Here is a 17,561-nt window from a genome sequence, read left to right as displayed (position 1 = left end):
TAGTGAGCTAATTAATGTCAGGGTTTTTTGTTGTTGGCAGCATTTGTTTATAGATTTTCAAAGATTTATAGGGTAATACTGTGGTTATCTGAAAGCATAAGATGAGCCATAGTGCTTACAGGCGTGAAATCCTACTTCAAGAATTCAAACTTCATCTCTGTTTTTAGTCATAAGTTCCAATCTTGTGTTTCCAAGAAAAATAAGAGGACAAAATCCATTGGAAGCAGTAGGTGAAGTGTTCTAATGGTAGTACCTTTGCTGCTGGAAACCTGCCCCTTTCTTCCACACGTTACATTTCTAGCCATCAGGCTTTAATATGCCTGTGTCCAACAGAAGCAACTCGAGTTCCTTCAGTTCTTCTTTGCTTTGTAGCCACATGTGCTTGCCATTTCTTAACTTCTAGTTTTGACGAGCTAAACAGATAATCCTTCTGAAGTGGTTACTGTAAAGGCTCTAATTTTCAATCCTCTGGTTACTGAAGTGACTATTTGAATTTACTTCATTCTTTCACCGCTTTTTCTGGAGAGCGATTGCAGAACTGGATAGGATATTCCCATTGCTGTTGCACCTCTTGTTTTACTCAGCCAAGACTTTCAGTCACAGTGTCTTGCCCAGCCTCTGTGCCCACCTGCTTATCTTCCATCACGCTCTGCATTTTTTCTTAACATCTGCGTTTTCATAGGACAGAGTGCTACGTTCTGAAAAGCACTGTTCTGAAGATGGCTAGACTTTGGCTGCAATGAGACGCATTTTTGCCTGCTTCCAGGTAGACTGCTTTCAAGGAGTTTTCTTTATCTTTGTTGTTTATTCATCACAGCTTGCATAAGCTGGGATGTTCTTGGGATTCTGGGCTTTTTTTTGTGACTTCTAATAACATATTAAATAGTGCAGGCCTGGGAACACATTCTTGTACAAACTGAATAAAAATATACGCAATCATTAATGATTTTTCAGTTACAGTCACGTTATAGGACCTACTAGTTAGTCAGCTTTAACCTCTTTAATGTGTCATGTTGTTTCAGAGTCACTTTAGTTCCCTAATCAACGTGTCGTGCAGTAGGCAGCTCTAATGTATTGCAGAGCTTTTAGTAAATTGCATCAACACTATGGCTTTAAAAAAATTAATTCATTCCATTGTTTTTCCCAGGATTGATGGCACAGAAACAGACTTATAATTTGATTACTCGTACTTTGGAAATATCGGGGGGGAGGGCTGGCATGTTTCCAATCCTCTGCAGCTTTCCTGGTTTTCAAAGCCTTATTAAAAATTGATATTGACGGCCAAGCTTGCTTTTCAGCTTTCACAGTATGGAACGGTCCCTCGAGAACAGGTTGCATAGCCAACATCTGTGAAGGGGGAGACCTCTGCTCTGCAGCTTAGGAGAGTTAAATTACCCATGCCTGGCCCCAAGTTAGGAAACGGGGTCAGAGGCTGATGCAAAGGTAGGTGGCTTTCATGAAATCTCATTACCAGGGAGCACCGAACACCCTTGTGGGACCAGAAACAGCCAAGCAACCTGGGTAGCTCCCTTCTAAACAGAACACAAAAAGACCTGAAAGTGCAAAATAAAGCTTTGTGGGACTGGCTGAGGAGTGTAAGGCCTGGCCCTTAACAGTTGCTTGAATGGAAAGGACGTCAAATTCATGTACTGCCTTTTACTGTTGCAGCTGCAGTTTACTGCTCCTCTGATCTCCAGGCTCTGTTTGCAGTCTTGGTTCCTGCGCATTTGCTGTGCCTTCGACAGCGTGTTCGCTGGGATGGAAAGTGCTCAAGTGGTGGCCCTGTCACGTAGCAGGCTCTGAGTTATGTAATCAAATATTTCATAAGGTTTTAAAACTACCAGTGCAGAGAAGGGAAAGCACTAAAAGAAATGCCTGTGGAGGACACCAATGAATTAGGTGATCTATTAAATTTTTCATCTCTTGAGTCTGCTCAAGCCCTGCAGCATCCAAGGCAGTATAAATCTGAGAATTCATGGTCTAAAAATGAGAAAGTAATGGATGAAGAGACCATTATGAGATAGATATACAAGGAGCTGTATTTTTTTTTTTCTTTTTAAATGCAGCAGAAGGACTTTTTTTTTGGCAAAGCTGACCGTGAATCCACCTCAGGTTTATCAGCCTCCTTTCATATTAAGCTGAACATGAATCACTTGGCAAAAGGGAACTATTTCGTAGCAGGGTGGATAATACAGCGTGGATGAAAGACATTTGACAAGGTCTGGTGCAACTCAGAGGGGAGCAAAATGATTTTATTTAATAAAGGATAAATCTGTGCAAATCAGAACAGAAGAAAAGTCTCTTGTCTTAACTTTCCTTCTCTCCCCTCCCACCACTGCAGTGGTATAATCAAAATTTAAACTACTGTACATGGGCATAGCTCCCTTCTATCACGGGATGTATGCTGACTCATACCAGCAGAAAATACGATCCTTGTGCTTTATAGTAGGTTTGCTAGTTTTCGGTGATTTCCCCTTGTTTTTAGCGGTTCAAGTTGTGTTCTCGGGACGCTATTGCACTATTTGATAGCCTAATATATACTAACGATAGGGTGATAATAATATTCTACTACCTGCCTTCTCCTCCTTGACTTTTCATCCTATTGTCCCCTTGTTGAAACTTTTTACCAGCGCTTGAACAGGGCAGAGGAGAAATTATTTTTTCACACTCTAAGCCTGTTAGCATCGTGATGCAGAACAAGGAGAAAAAGGATTTGCTTCTGCTTTGTAATTAAAAATAAACAAGATGCGTAGTCGTTTCTGTTACCTTTGTTTAACAGAGTGAAGTCTGGCGGGGTCCCTCTATTTGTATTTCGAACTATCTGGCGCTGGGATGCTTGGTGCAGTTTGGGTTGATGCAGACTAGGTGGAGTAAAACTGAGACTGTGGGGTGTACAGCGCAAGGCTGAGGAAACATGCATGAAACCAGACTGCAGATGGGCGAGATGAACAGGATCCCGGGCTGTGACTGAGTAGGCAGGCCTCTTTAATGGCTCTTAGCAACGCCCCTGCTTTGACCCTCCTCATATGTGAGGAAAATCAAATCGATACACTGTTCTTCAAACCAGGATGCTGCAGCAGCAGCAGGGCATTGTGGCAGCCTTCGTCTCTTAAATTCACCGAGGCTTTCCAATTTGCTGATCTCTGGATATCCCTCCCCGCATCTCTGCCGAGGAAGACCCTGACTGCATCTTTAATCGGATTGCTTGAGCTCCCATGTACAGCCTTCTTCTTATTAGCAAGTATTAGGTAGGCAATTTTAAAGTGCTTTCGGATTTGCAGGCAGCTTTAACATTGATCTGAGAACTCTATTGTATTCTCTGTAAACATAGCAGAAGCCTCTCTGTTTTAAATCTTGCTTTTCTTCTGTTTTTGTGGTTGGGCAGGGGGGACTGCTGTTTTTTCCTTCTTTAAAGAAAAAAAAATGTTGTAGCTGATTTGTGCTTTTGGAAAAGGATATTCCCTCGTTGATCCCTCCCCTGTTCTGCACAACAGCTATAACCGGTGCCATACAGTTACTTTCAGTGTTGACGAACATCTGTTCAACTGTCTAACGTATAGGGCAGGCTGCTCACTCTTTTATTCTTTAATTTTCCGGTGCGGACTTCAAAGCTGCAGATCAGGACTCTACCCACTAAGTAAGTTCTGCTTTGGTTCCAGAGATGGCTAACAGAGGACCAAGCTATGGCTTAAGCCGAGAAGTTCAGGAAAAGATTGAACAGAAATATGACCCGGAATTAGAGTCTAGGCTGGTGAACTGGATTATTGTACAGTGTGGAGAACAGATAGAGCACCCTCCTCCTGGAAGGCAACATTTTCAGACCTGGTTGATGGATGGAACGGTAAGTGTTTTGTTCAATTATATACTTGCATGTGTTCATATGCACAGTGTCCTTGGGTTTTGTCTTCATCTAGCTATATTGGTCAGAGCTCATGGCCAGTGCAAAAATATAGATCTTAGTATCTGATTTATTTCCTTTTGACCAGGAGTCTAAATCTCAGAAGAAAATTATTTTACTAGTGCACTGAAATTAGTACAGTACTTATGATTCTTATGAGTCATGCATGTTATATATGAGTATGACTCATTCCTTCAGCACCTTTTCTCATAGAGTTAAATGAGAACTGTTTTAAAATCAGATGTATACTTTTCTCTTTATGAAATAATCAGCGTTGACAGGGAAATGTGAAGAGATATAGAAAATTTGAAGGATTGGATTATGTCATAATTGTTTGCTTCTTGGGGATAATTCTGTAGCTGAAACATTGTATTCCGTTGGTTTATTGAACAACAGGCAGATGCTGCTGTTTGCAGTGGGCTGCAAGAATACGCTAATCGTTGATTCTCTGCCAATGTGACTTTAACAATATTTCTATTGACATTGCTTAGTTTTTTGGCTCGGGCATGTGGTTTCTTCTCTGTCAGTTGTTATATAACCTTTACCAGTGATTGCTTTGTTGTTTCTAGCAGATTAGGATTTAGATGGTCAGGCTATTGCTATTAGTTAATGAAAGCTTTAATGCATTTCTAATATACTTTAAGTATTATCAATTCACTTCTTTGATTTTAATTGAAGAAATTATGTCCCTGACAGAACCCGGCCAGGTCAAAAGCATTTCGCAGCATTATTTCATGTGCAGAAATTGCCTTCTAGTTTGGTGACTGCTTTCTAATTTTGTTTCTGTATTTGTCTCTCAGCTGTTATGCAAGTTAATAAACAGTTTACATCCAAAGGGAAATGAGCCCATTGCAAAGATCTCTGAATCAAAAATGGCTTTCAAGCAGATGGAACAAATTTCTCAGTTCTTAAAAGCTGCTGAAATCTACGGAGTAAGAACAACAGATATTTTCCAGACAGTGGATTTATGGGAAGGTAAAAATAATAAACTGGAAGTCAGCTTGCAGTCTTCATTTTACTTCGCTTTGATGGGTTGTAATGGTGCATTTTGTCTAAGGCATATTCTCTAATGTAATTATCTTTTGTTTCTGTTTGCCTTACCTCATTACCATGTTCTTCCGGTGGTGCGTTATCTCCTCTGAGGGATTTATATTACCCTGAGGACATAACGGAGCATTTCCAAGCTCATGTGTTATCCAAAAGCCCATCATTCTGATAGAAATCCACAGACATAATAAAACAAATGTTCTCTATGCTAATTATTTCCAAGCAAATAGCTTCTAATAGCAAATATGGAAACCCCTTATTTTCTGATGACAAAATTTTATTGCAGTTTTCAAATTACAAGCAAAGCTTAAATTACAGCTATAAAATACATTCCCAGGAGCATATATGCCCCTGCGAAGCTTACAAGGGCTCATTTATGACTAGCGAGAAGCAAAACTCGCTGCTAGCACCATGTTAGCTGAGCATCTCTCTCTGAGGATACAGTCTGTTAAGACAGGTCACTATGGCAACAGCAAAAAAAATTCAGAGTGCCCCTGTGGTTTTGCAGTAACCCAGGCGCAGGCTATCTCCACCCCATGCTCGAAATGGAAGCTGCGAGTTCTGGTTCCTGAAGAGCTGAGTCATTTGTGCGTTCGCACGGCTGGCTTTGCCCTCTTCTGGGGTGACGCATCCCTTCCTGGTGCTGTAGCCAAATACACTGTATATCCCGTCTCTCTCTGGACAAGGTGAGGCAAAACGCTTTGTGCGAGGGCTCGGAGCAAGGATGGCTGCAGGGTAGTGAAAGGCAGGCGCGGAGGGTCAAAAATCTGCCATGAGAATGAAACAGTGGAAAGAGGAAAACGATCCATCGAGAAAGCTGGTCAGTATAGTTTGTGTAGGAACACGCATGGAGCAAAACAAGTGGGGTCTGTTTTCACAGGCTGTCGGGATATGTGGAAGAGACCACTCCTCTGAAGGACAGCTTGAGGAATGAAAGCCTAGGGAGCTCTTTGTGGATGGGTTAGAAGGGAAGGACATACTGACAGCTGGAGTTACTGGGATCCGTAACGTTCTCAGGGTGCCAGATTTGCTTGACAAATGCCACCTTTGGGCACAAGGGCAGGACTGTTTCTTCCAGTTCAGCCTTTAGTGTTTCATCCAATCTACCTTTAAATGTCTTAAATGAAGGCATTTTCACTTCCCTGGAGTAACACCCCCACCGTCCACCCCCAGCCTAGCAGGCTGTTGAAAGAGAAGCTCCATCTATCTTGTAAGGGATGATAATAGCTCATTTCAGATGGCTGATCTTTGCAGTCTTTTGCATCTCATAATGGCTTCACACCATGCAAATGGAAGTATGGTACATTGATCCTTACGACGAAAAGGACTTGCTTTGAAGACAAAAAGCTCCTAATGACGGTGGCTTTCTCCTCATTTCTCTTCCTTTCACTCATGACCTTTTCTCGACAGACGTAAGGAAAAAAGCTGGTAACTTCCAGGGGACAGGAAGTCAAACACAACTCCCAACCTAGGAAGGAGACAGGCAAGACTTTTCTCCGCTGTTATTTTAGGACTTCCCCAAACTAATCTGTGTCTCCTCACTTTCCCACTCCTTTTTCATCCCTCCCGCTGCTCATTTCAGTGCTGAGATGAAACAGTATGTCGCTCCAGCAGTGAGTCACTGCAAGCTTTTTGTGTCTAACCATAACTCTGACCTCTATCATCTGTGCTGCTTCAGGGCTGAATCGTCTGAACCTGGATGCATTAGCTGGAGAGAAAGGACAGTCTCTTTTTCACTATGTCATAATTACAGCGCTCCTACACTTCAGGCCATAACCTCTTTAGAAAGAGAGGAGATGTCATTGTATGTTTATAGGGAAAGAAAAGTATGTGTGACTGAAAAACAGCTTTTCTCTGGCGCTAATTGTTTTCTGAGAGCTTTTGCTTTGAAATTCTTAGTAATGATTAACGGAAATGTTTTAGGATGCAATCTGCTGTTGGCTGTTTCGAACTCACTCAGTCCATCTGGTGCATTTTTCTTCATCTCTGTGACTTCTTGGCCCAGGAGAAGCATCGCCTCTCTTCTGGTCCCTTCTTACTTAAATGTACTGTGCTGAGCAGCTTTCCCGAATCCATGCCCAAGATACCATGTTTGCTGGTTTTTACAGATACCGCCCTGGTATCCTTCCAGGCAGGCAGGAGGCAGCTGTACCTCTGAGTACTCGTTCAGCCTTTACAAAAAAGCATTTCAGGAATCCTATGCGGAGCAGTTCTCCATCTTTGGGTTTGAACCTTCCCCTTTCTGGACCTGGAGAAGGTGGCCTTCCAGCCAGGTTTCCCCCAAAGAGAAAGGTTTACCGTACGAAGTGAGCAAAGACCCCTTCCTCCTTGTGCAGGCAGTGCCAGGATCCCCTGCGAGGCTGTGCTGTTCAAAGCACGAAGCAGAGGACACTGAAGATGCAGAGGCAAAGAGGACACTGAAGATGCAGAGGCAAAGAGGACACTGAAGATGCAGAGGCAATGCTGTCGGCGTGGGTCCCCGCGGCTGGATTCGGGGAGGCTGAGGCTGGGGGCCCAGGCAGCCCACGTGGCTGTCAGTGAGCAGATACTGGAGCTGGGAGAAGGCACTGACCGCAGTTTTTTGCAATGCCAGCATCAAGCCTGGCTTCAGAGGATGCGGGTTATCCCTTCTGTCAGGTGGCTGTAGCGGTAGGTGAGTTTCTCAGTGGGAATTTGAAATTTTTCACAGCCCTTTTTATGCTGCCCACCGAGCCCCCCGTATCCTTTGGTGGAAGAGGGCAGATGTCACAAGACCACAGGGATTTGGGGTGTTCCTCACCCACAGCACCCCTCGGACGCAGCAAGGAGGCTCTGCAAAGCAGCGCCGTGGCCGCGGCTTTGTTTTGTCATGTGGCACTCGGCTCCCACTCGGTCTGTTTTTCCCCTGCAGCATCTCCCACTCACCAGTGACAAATAAAGCAGAGCTGAGCGCAGAGCTGGAGGGGGGGGGACACTGCCAGATGGCTCCGCGAGGCCGATCATCATATTTTGCTACCCGTCTTTTGTTTTTCTTTTTTTTCTGCCTTTGCCGTCATTATTCTGCTCATTCACTTTTAAATCCTTCTTCACGTCCCTCTTCATCCCAGCCCATCGCCGCGCTCCCCGTTATATGGGAGGCATCCCAAGGACGTTGTATGTGGCAGCTGTGACAGCATATGGTACATCTGCTGCTTCGGGGAGCTCTGAGGGTTTCTGCCTCGCACTCTTCTATGCGCGCCTGTGTATGTGCGCGTGTGGGATGTCGGCTCTTCAGCTGCCCTCTTAAGCAAGGACCCCGTCTGATGCAGTTTGTGTTAGCAAATACAGTAAAATGAGGATTCTGGATGGCTGACAGTTTATTTTCTGAGCAAATGGTCCCCTGCAGATAGGATTGCTATAAACTTTAATAGGCTGTGTATGACAGCCACAGTTGGAAGCTGCTATATGTTTTCAGCTTTAGGGTGTCTTCCTCACCTGAGCCAGTGTGTTACACATTTGGGTTTGTATGAACCAAAGCCCTGAACTGCATCTGCCTATAATCAGGGTGATGCATAGCGTAAACAGAAATGCGCAGCGCTCGCTTCCCTCTACGCTCCGGCTGGTCTACAGGGATTTTCATTAATATTGGTCTACTGGAAGTATTTCTGAAATCTGTTATCATCATCATGTCTCTAGTCTCTCATGTTTTTATGAATTACTTATTTTCCCATGTGAAGAACTTACAGTCTGAATCAGATCTCTTAACTAGATAAATTATTTTAGAAAAGAGGAAGAACTGGAACAGGAAGAAAGGGAGGAGAGTCATAGAAACACTTACAGAAGGATTTCAGATGAAGGGAGAGGCAAAAGGCAGATTTCAAACAACTTACCACCTCACACAATTGGAAATACATGCTGCAACTCATTTTTGCTAGAAAGTTTTCCAAAAGTTAACGTGTCTGCATTGGGTAATGAGTTAAAGTCTGTCTGACTCTGATGTCTATATGTTCCCTGCCCTTTTTACACCAAGTGACAAAGTGCAGGGGAAGAAGCAAGAAAAAAGGAGCAATGTTAACTTTTTTTAAATTTCTGTGTTTCCCCTGTTGGTTTTGGTTTGGTTTCATTTGTGATTTTTTTTTTTTTTTTTTAAATTCACTGGAGGAATCAGAAAAGATGTTGACCAAAAAGCAAAATTTTTTTATTATCCTCATTTTGGAAGGAGACACAGGAGGAGGGGATACCAGTTTTTAAATGCAAACCTCTATTGAAAATAAGCCTTATATTTCAAAAAGTGTAAGGTGCCCTTTTGGAAACCCGGTGAATTTTCAGTTAGGTGGAAGTTGTGCGTCTAAGCAAGCAATAGGCAATTTCACCCTTCCCAATACAGATGGCATAAATTATCCCCTGAGAAGCTTTTCTCTCACTGTTGTTTATGGAGGGAACCTAAAGGACCAGTGATGACCAGATATGTAACTTTTACTTGGCTAAAGATGAGATGAGCCCTGACTTTTTGAAATGAGGAATGAAGTGAGGTAACTTAGGGAGGAAGTAGAAGAATAGTGGGCTGGATGGCAGGAGCCACTGGAACAGGTTGCCCAGAGAGGTCGTGGATGCCCCATCCCTGGAAGTGTTCAAGGCCGGGTTGGATGGGGCTTTGAGCAACCTGGTCTAGTGGAAGGTGTCCCTGTCCGTGGCAGGGGGGTTGGAACTAGGTGATCTGTAAGGTCCTTTCCAACCCAAACCATTCTATGATTTTTGGCAGCTTGAGAAAGGAAGGATTTGGGAGGTGAAATCTGATGGTGAAATTGGGAAGGACTGATAGGAGTTATCTGCAGAGGAGGTCTCCAGGACTGCTGTGAGCTCTGTTAGCACAGGGACTGTCTGGAATTGCCAGGGGTTAAATGGTGGGATCAGTCTTACCAGTTTACAGGTGAAGAAACTGAGACACAGCACTGTTATTCAACACACTGTACACCTTAAGCCATGTTTTACTGTGTATATTACCATTCTTTGTACACCAAAGTGATCTCTTCTTAGGAGAAAATTTTGCCAAAAGGATTATCTAGAAGGACTTAAAAGAGCATGGGGGAAGGCATTAAAATAGCCAGAGGCCTGGAAAAGTCTGAATTGTTAAGTTTCACTTTAACACTGTTCCTTTGATGACTTTTAATAAGCTCTTGCATGTCAGTACCTCCATTTCAGCAACAGTAAAATAGCATTTAAAATGCTATTAGTGAACTTTTTCAGGGGAGCTGAGGGAGTTTGTTAATACATTGGATAAGACTGTTTATCAGTGTGCCAAGCTATTTGTTGTGCGAGGATTTCTTATATTAATTTCACTGTCTGGCTTTCTAGGGAAGGACATGGCAGCAGTGCAGAGAACCTTAATGGCTCTAGGCAGTTTGGCAGTCACCAAGGATGACGGCTGCTACAAAGGGGATCCATCCTGGTTTCACAGGTAAAGTCCAAAGCTCAGCTGCTCCAAGCTGTCTTCCCCGGGAAGGTGGTAATACTGTCTGCCTTTAGGCTTTGAGGAGATTTAATGGGAAAGGAAGAGAAGAATTTTTCCACAGTTTCCTTGTAATGGAGAGATTTTCTCTCAAGAGTCTAGAGGAGGAAGCAAAGACCCAACCAGGCAGCAACATTTTCTACCCTTCGCTGGTTCCCAACTTTATCAGCATCACGGCTAGGCCCACGTCCCACCATATCTTGTCGGCCTGAAGTTACACCAGGGCTGCTGGGGAGGAGCCCTGTGGGAGCTGTGTAGCGCAGCCTTTTCTCATGCAGCCCTGTCGCACCACCTTACTTCTCCCTCCTGGCCCGGAGCAGGGACAGCACTACTGGAGCTAAGGAGCGCATTGCCCGTGGCTCCAGCGCTGGTTTCCTCTTGGAGGTGCTGCTTTTGGAGGAGGCTGTTACAGGCTGTGTTGGTGGACGTGGACGTGCGTGGGGACCCTGCCGGCTGGCTTTTGGTAGTGCACACAGGCAGGAGTGCAGCATCCTGCTGCAGGCACCTGCGTAGCATAGCCGTCTTGCTGCGTGAGCACACTGATCACTGAAAAAGAGACATCATTTTCTTGTCCACTGACGTTATCCCTGACTCTTATTCCCTAGAAGGAGAGCAGTGATACTTAGGAAATTCAGTCACCACTTTGAGGACATTCATCTATTTAGCAGCTTCGGCTAATCCTTTATATCCATTTATGAAGAAAAGGGAACGAAAATGGCAGCGGCCATGCAGATATGTGTGTCCTAGGATTAGCTGGCAGGAAAAGTGTACTTTTGCCTGACATCAGATAACAGACTAATGAAGACAAGGGTGTCACGGATGTCTGCATACCCCCATATAGTGACCCCTTTACTGAGCAAAGAGAAGGCATGAAGCCTCCTTCCATTTGTCATCAAACTAAAAATGATTTCATTTCCTAGTCATCTTTTTTTCTTGGGGAGTACCACTTATCTGTGAAGAATTCTCTGCCTTGGCAAAACTGTTTATTTGCTCTAAAACTCCATTTGTTTTGGCTAGGGAGGCTGAGAAGCAGGGACAGGAAGAAAAGGCAATCCTCCCACAGTTAGCCCTCCTGCCCCACAGGCATATTATTGACATGAGATTCTGCCACCCAAGAGTACTTCTTATGCCAAAATGTCTAAGGCATGTTAGCAAAAAGAGTGCTGGCTGCTTGTTTTCGGTTTCCTTGAATTTTCGGATGTCTTGATGAGGCTCAGCAAAAGTAAGGCAAACTTCACTTGGGTTGTCTTAAACCTTGAGCTGGTTTAACTGAGGCTAAGGGACACTTGACTTTTAGATGAATAAGTCCTATGCATTCTTTATATGAAATTAGTTTGAATTAACTTAATACAATACAGTGCACAAATAGATTTGTATTTATGGAATATAATTGGGTTTAAAATTGGGTTCAAATCCAGTTACATGCTTTAATATAAACCAGACATGAAATCACTATGGCCCAGACAGGCTTATTTGCTTTATGTTACTAAAACAAAATCCTACATGGAAAAATTAATTTTCATCTGGACTCTTAATTGTGGGTGGGAACAGTTTTCATTGGCATAAACGAAGATGTGATCACCTCCCTTCTCCCCTAGCTGTCTGTCCTGCCCGTACTGCTTGGATAGCCAATCCATATCTATTGCAGCCCCTGAAATATCATTTTATAGCCACTGCCTTAAGGAAAACTGGTGTTATTTCTGTAAGGAAATAACATATTGCAGATCAGGAGCTGTTTTCTGAGTAGCTTACGCATCCCATCAGGCAGACCAAGCCCCCTCACTGCCACCCAGTGTTAGTCAGGAGTCAGGGCTTTCAGGCTGATTCTTAATTGCCTTAAGTTAAAGAAGTCAAGATTAAATTAAGTGTATCCATGCACGGATCTACAGAGATTAAGATACCTCCCCACTTGAGCTAGGCCATTTAACTTTCCATTGCCAGGGTCTGGCATACGCAGTCCCACCAGACCTGATTCCCCGCTTCCTTGTGTGCCCTAGCAAGGTTCATGGATCCACGGCTGTTTGTTACCTTGTGTGCTGGCAACCACAAGCACTGGTGCAAAGTTGGCACAAAAAGTTAACAGACCTGGCGGGCTCAGTTTGTGGTAAGAGCGATGCCAGGTGATGGCAGACAGGCCAGACCTTGACATAGTGTGAGACACCGCAGGGAATAGACTTGCCCTCACCTCTTTTTCTACGGTCTCAGTTAAGGCCATTTCCACCATCCTAAAAGCAAAATGCAAGTACGTCTTGTTATCTGTAAGACTATCACATACTAAATGCGGTGTTTATGATGGTAAAAATAACACTGTATTATCCAAACTGTATACGTAATCAACTTCTATTAGCATATCCAGGCTTCCCTTTAGTATCTCTTTTTATTTCTGCTTTGCAGTTCTCATTTTTTTCCTGTTCAGAGTTACTTTTCAACTTTCTGTGGAATTACTCCACAACACAGCTGAAAATTTTAGGAAAAAAGAGAAAAAAAAAAAAATAGAATGTATTCCTGGGATTTTAATTAAAATAAAGGCAGACACAGTGAACCTGAGATTCAATTAGGTAATAGGAGTAGTTCTAAAAACATCCTCTCCTGGAGATCCTGGCAGTAATTCGGTGCCCGTGTAAGTATTCTGGAAAAGAAATTAAGCAGCAGTGATTGGGGGTTGCTTTCTGAGGCGCCTGCAGTTCTGTGTGCCTCCCTCCAAACCGGCATGCCTTCTGGCAAGAGCTGTGGGATCCGAGAGCCTGTGATGGGCTTCTGTAAGCCCTCTTACTAGTCTATACATTAACACTGGAGACACGTACTAAAAAATGACAGGTCAGTACTAGTTTCCTGTGGATCTTTCTCACCTTTCTGTTTTGCTGGGCTTTCAAGTCGACGTGAGATCTTCTCCTGCAATGTCCTGAACACCCTGAGCCTACCAAAGAGCTAGCGTGCTCAGCACAGTACAGGATCAGACCCTCACAGAGAGGATCATTTTGATGGTTTTCAATCACAGCAGGCGCCTAATCTAGCATTCTCATCTAGTGGTGGGGTGGGGAGAAAAGGGGAATTGCAAGGGGATGCCATATTGCAGGGTAACCCGATCCAAGGACAAACAGACCCAGTGGGGAGAAAGATTGTACCTGGGTGGGAGTAGAGTCTGCTTGAGTGAGAGCCTCCCTCTGTCTGGGGCTCTGCCGATTCATACAGCTTATTTGGTAGCGACGGACTGATCCTTCTCCCTTGTAAATTACTTGTTTTCCCCTCCTTGTATAAATGAAAGATTAATCTAAGATGAACAATTTCTCGTAAGGCAGCAGGGTACAAACGTTTGAGCTGCTTCTTAACCGCCACTTTGGCGCTCAGTGCTATTTTCAGGGAAAAGAGGCTCCTTTTAAACTCCAACAAAGGTTCATTGATCCAAAGGGCTTTTGAGACCAGGGACACGGAACAAAAGTGGTCAGTATGTTTTGACAGAAGATAAAGGACTGTCATACAGTTAAGACACAGGTGCAAAGGGGAAAGTCTATTGCTTAGAGGAGAGAGATCTGGAAATGGCAGCAGAGCAATTGTTCCGTCCTGCAGGAAACCACCATCCGCTCTGCGAAAATGAGCAAATCACTTCTCTGTCCCATTGTCTCTCTGGGTACATTCAGCCCTTATTTACTCCACTGAGTTAAATTATACCAATTTGTGCTGTTGCTGGAGATGGGTATCAACTTGTATTATAGCACAGGTGTCCCATTGATTAGATTCCATGGACTACAGCTGTTAAGAGCCATAGGGCTTAACAAAAATTAACCCTATTATGTGTGTTATATACAGCACTACATAAATATTTTACCTATCATAGCTGCTGGGGAAGTCTCTTGAGGATCTGGAATAAGTACTACAGTGAAAGTCTGAAGTGGTGTAGGTTTGACTAGAGCATTACTTCTAACTGCAGGAAAGCAATTAGCCCAGCCAGTATTGTCCAGCCCATGGGATGGTGCAAATGAAATATTGCATTACGGGGGACACATCAGTTAACATGAGCCAATTTCAGATTACCTTTCATGATCCTCTGGGCATATGCAGAATGATGGTATGTGTTTATGTTGCTTTTTTGTGTCTATCTGGACAGGAAAGCACAGCAGAATCGACGAGGATTTTCAGAAGAGCAGCTTCGTCAGGGGCAGAACGTAATAGGCCTTCAGATGGGCAGCAACAAAGGAGCATCACAGTCGGGTATGACAGGCTATGGGATGCCAAGGCAGATTATCTAAAAGCATCTCTGTCTGTAGAGAAAACACTCCTTCTGCAGCATGGTCTGTTAAAAAAAAAAAAAAGGCAAAGTCAAAAAAAAAGCTCTTTAGTTCCCTTTCTGCCTGTTTTTTAATAGTTAGCGCTCTCTGAGGTTTGGGGTATTTTTGGTTTGTTTTATTTGCAGCTGCAAAGTTCATCTAGGAACTTGGGTTTATCGTGGTGGTGTGTGTCAGTTCACAGCACGTGCGCACTGCTGCCTCCTACTTTTCACTTCTGAACTATGCAAAGACAATTATTCTGTATTAATTTATTTGCAAAGTGTTATCTTCCATGTTTGTCTCACACTGCACTTGTATTTCAACCAGTAACCTCGTTCTTCAATTCAGTGATGATATTGTTTGACCTAATAATAAAGACAAATTAAAGACACCTCTTAGACTTGTTATTTAAAGGAGGTAAAAGCAATTAAAACCAACGACCATGTGGTACAGTACTAAGGAGTTAAATGTTTTGAATGGTCAACCTGTCTCACCCCTAACCCAGAGCCCTCTCTGACTGACTCCTTGCTATAGTGTTTACAGTTGTGTGTTACATGCTCAATTTAGTGTTTGTTTAAAGGCACACCCAATGTATTTTCCTAAAAAGAAGAAAAGATGTATTATCCTTCGAGTCTGATTCATGTAGTCCCACCCAGTTTAGCTCAGAGTTCCCTTGACTTAGTGTGCTGGGTTGACTGCAGCTGGCAAACTTGTAGATCAAGCTAAAATCAGTTTAAAAGGGAAAGCAAAAGCTGTGTGTGAAAACAAAGCAAAATAAGGAATTAATTCACACCTTCCCACTGGCAGGCAGACATTTAGCCACTTCCCAGAAAGCAGGGCCTCGGTATGCACGATGGTTACTTGTTACCACAGACGTACCCATTTCCTCCTCTTTTTCCCTGAGCTTCTGCTGCTGACCAGGACACCTTATGGTCTGGAATATCCCTTTGGTCAGTTGGGGTCAGCTGTCCCAGCTGTGTCCCCTCCCAGCTTCGAGGGCAGAATGAGAAAGGGAGAAGACCTTGACACTGTGCAGGCACTGTTTAACAATAGCCACCACACTGGGGGTCTGTTATCAACTGCTTTAGTTACAAATCCAAAGCACAGCACCCTACGGGATGCTGGGGAGAAGGTTAACTCCATCCCAGCCAGACCCAGTACGCCCAGTAGCAGGTGAGTCTCCAAACCTGGGGAATTCTTCACCATGAAAGGACAATCCGTCAGACAGAGGTGAGAACAGGCTTTACCTTGTGATAGTTGATAATATATCAAACAAAATGCTGCAAAACAAAGCGCGTTTTAAACGCGAAGGAAAAAATAGAAGAAAAGTGCTAGAATGCTTCTGACCTTAAAAACGCCCACCGTTCAAATAATCTGTTATGCTCACCTGTGATGGGCTGTAAATGTGGCTGGTAATTCATTTTGGGACAGTTTCCTGGAGACTCGGGTGAAGAACTGGCTGACGTAGTCATCTGGCCACAGAAGCTTACCAGAGCAGTGGAGCTGCTAGTCAGCGCAGGTTGCCTTGCGGCTGCGTGGCACGTGCGCTCAGGGGATGCACGCTATTTTCTCTGCAGGGTTTTCTTGCTGTTAACTATCTCTGCCAGCTTCAGTCACAAAGCCCAATCGCTTCTTGCCCACAGGAAACTTATCAAATTTATCAAAATTATCAAATTATAATTGAACTCTGTGGGCTTTTTTTTAAAAATTCATGACAGACTTCCAAGAAGGCCTGAAAAGGTAATATCTGGGCAGGTAACAAATGAAGGGGTAATCTGTTCTGACAGCTGTCTCCCTATGTAGATAGGTGGGGGTGACTTCTGTCTGGGTTTGAACCTAGTGACATGTGGTGGCAGCTAATTGTCCACTATGTTGCCCTGGAGCCAGCGACACACAGATTGATGTGGTTTCAAAAGTTTCTACCACTGCGTAAACTGAAAGGGTGATTCCCCCAGCTCAGATGAAGCTCTATCTTCCCTGTCGGGAGAAGGATGGGAATAACACCTCCCCACTTGAGTCAAGCTTTGCTGAAGCAGTGTGGAGCACAGCAAGTGAGGAGGGATGTAAAGGTCATGTTACATGGTTGGGGCTGAGGAAATCTGTAGCAGCTGCCACTGAAAGGTCCTGCCCCCACTTGTACCTCCTCTTACAGCTGCCAGGGCATCTCCGCTCCTCCACTGTGCTCGTCAAGCACTTTTTTGTGTTTACTACCTGTTTAGGGCTGTTTTTCTGCTGTTTAGGTCAATTAGCTCAGCAGGGGATCAGATGACCGCCCCAGATGGTGGGGTAGGAGCTCACCTTTCAGCTGTGGTGGGGTGTTAGCTCCGTGCAAAGTATAACACGTAACTTCCCCCTAGATATCACGTTAGGTCATGTAATGTTACATTAGGTGTAACGTGAAGAGAATAGCAGTTTTTCTTGCTAAAAGCAAATAAGCCGATTAAGAAAATCTGGGCTGATGGCAAGACAAACGACTGCCACCAGAAATTTCACCTTTGTGAATGTCAACAGGGACCACCTTCCCCTAACAGAAACTAGAAAGTCACAGCCACAGCAGACAAAATGGCCGGATGAGAGGAGCTGGAAGAACTGCCTGCAGGTAAGAGGTCTGAGAGGTCACAGCCTGGCCCCTCTGCCCCACACCACACGCCTGGGGGACACAGCCTGCAGGACCTGGGCCTGAGCTTGGTGACCTGCGTCTCTCCCTCCACTTGGCTGCAGAATTGCCTTTCTGTATGCCTGGAATTACCATTTTTAAGTGCCACATGCCAATTGCTTTCCCAGAGTATGTTACTGATTTTCTGTATCCCTGATGCCACACTGTGGCATCACCTGCCCCCCCTTCTCTGTCACATTTTCTCCCTGGCCTTACAGCCTGCAGAGG

The 17,561-nt window shown here is 44.1% G+C and overlaps 1 protein-coding gene across 2 annotated transcripts; it reads left to right on the top strand.

Annotated features, from left to right (window-relative positions):
- Positions 1-2,858: 2,858 nt before the first annotated feature.
- On the top strand, positions 2,859-15,069 carry TAGLN3 (transgelin 3). Of its 2 annotated transcripts, XM_010567298.1 has the most exons (5): positions 2,859-3,248; positions 3,660-3,841; positions 4,699-4,873; positions 10,259-10,361; positions 14,518-15,068. In XM_010567298.1, exons 2-5 carry the CDS (start codon positions 3,662-3,664, stop codon positions 14,657-14,659), a joined length of 600 nt encoding a protein of 199 aa, XP_010565600.1. In that variant the 5' UTR covers positions 2,859-3,248; positions 3,660-3,661; the 3' UTR covers positions 14,660-15,068. The 2 variants fall into 2 exon arrangements, with proteins under 2 accessions (XP_010565600.1, XP_010565601.1); XM_010567299.1 differs by lacking the exon at positions 2,859-3,248 and having other exon boundaries at positions 3,495-3,841; positions 14,518-15,069.
- The last annotated feature ends 2,492 nt before the right edge of the window (positions 15,070-17,561 follow it).

Source organism: Haliaeetus leucocephalus, unplaced genomic scaffold (assembly GCF_000737465.1).
Source record: "Haliaeetus leucocephalus isolate CR32 unplaced genomic scaffold, Haliaeetus_leucocephalus-4.0 Scaffold228, whole genome shotgun sequence".
NCBI classification, from domain to species: domain Eukaryota; kingdom Metazoa; phylum Chordata; class Aves; order Accipitriformes; family Accipitridae; genus Haliaeetus; species Haliaeetus leucocephalus.
The sequence above is the reverse complement of the archived record's forward strand: the minus strand, read 5'-3'. Positions and strand labels throughout refer to the sequence as shown.

Coding starts and splice junctions, on each gene's coding strand:
- TAGLN3 (XM_010567299.1), top strand. CDS start 3,662: ATGGCTAACAGAGGACCAAGCTATGGCTTAAGCCGAGAAGTTCAGGAA. Junction 3,842..4,698: donor CCTGGTTGATGGATGGAACG/GTAAGTGTTTTG, acceptor TTTGTCTCTCAG/CTGTTATGCAAGTTAATAAA. Junction 10,362..14,517: donor GATCCATCCTGGTTTCACAG/GTAAAGTCCAAA, acceptor CTATCTGGACAG/GAAAGCACAGCAGAATCGAC.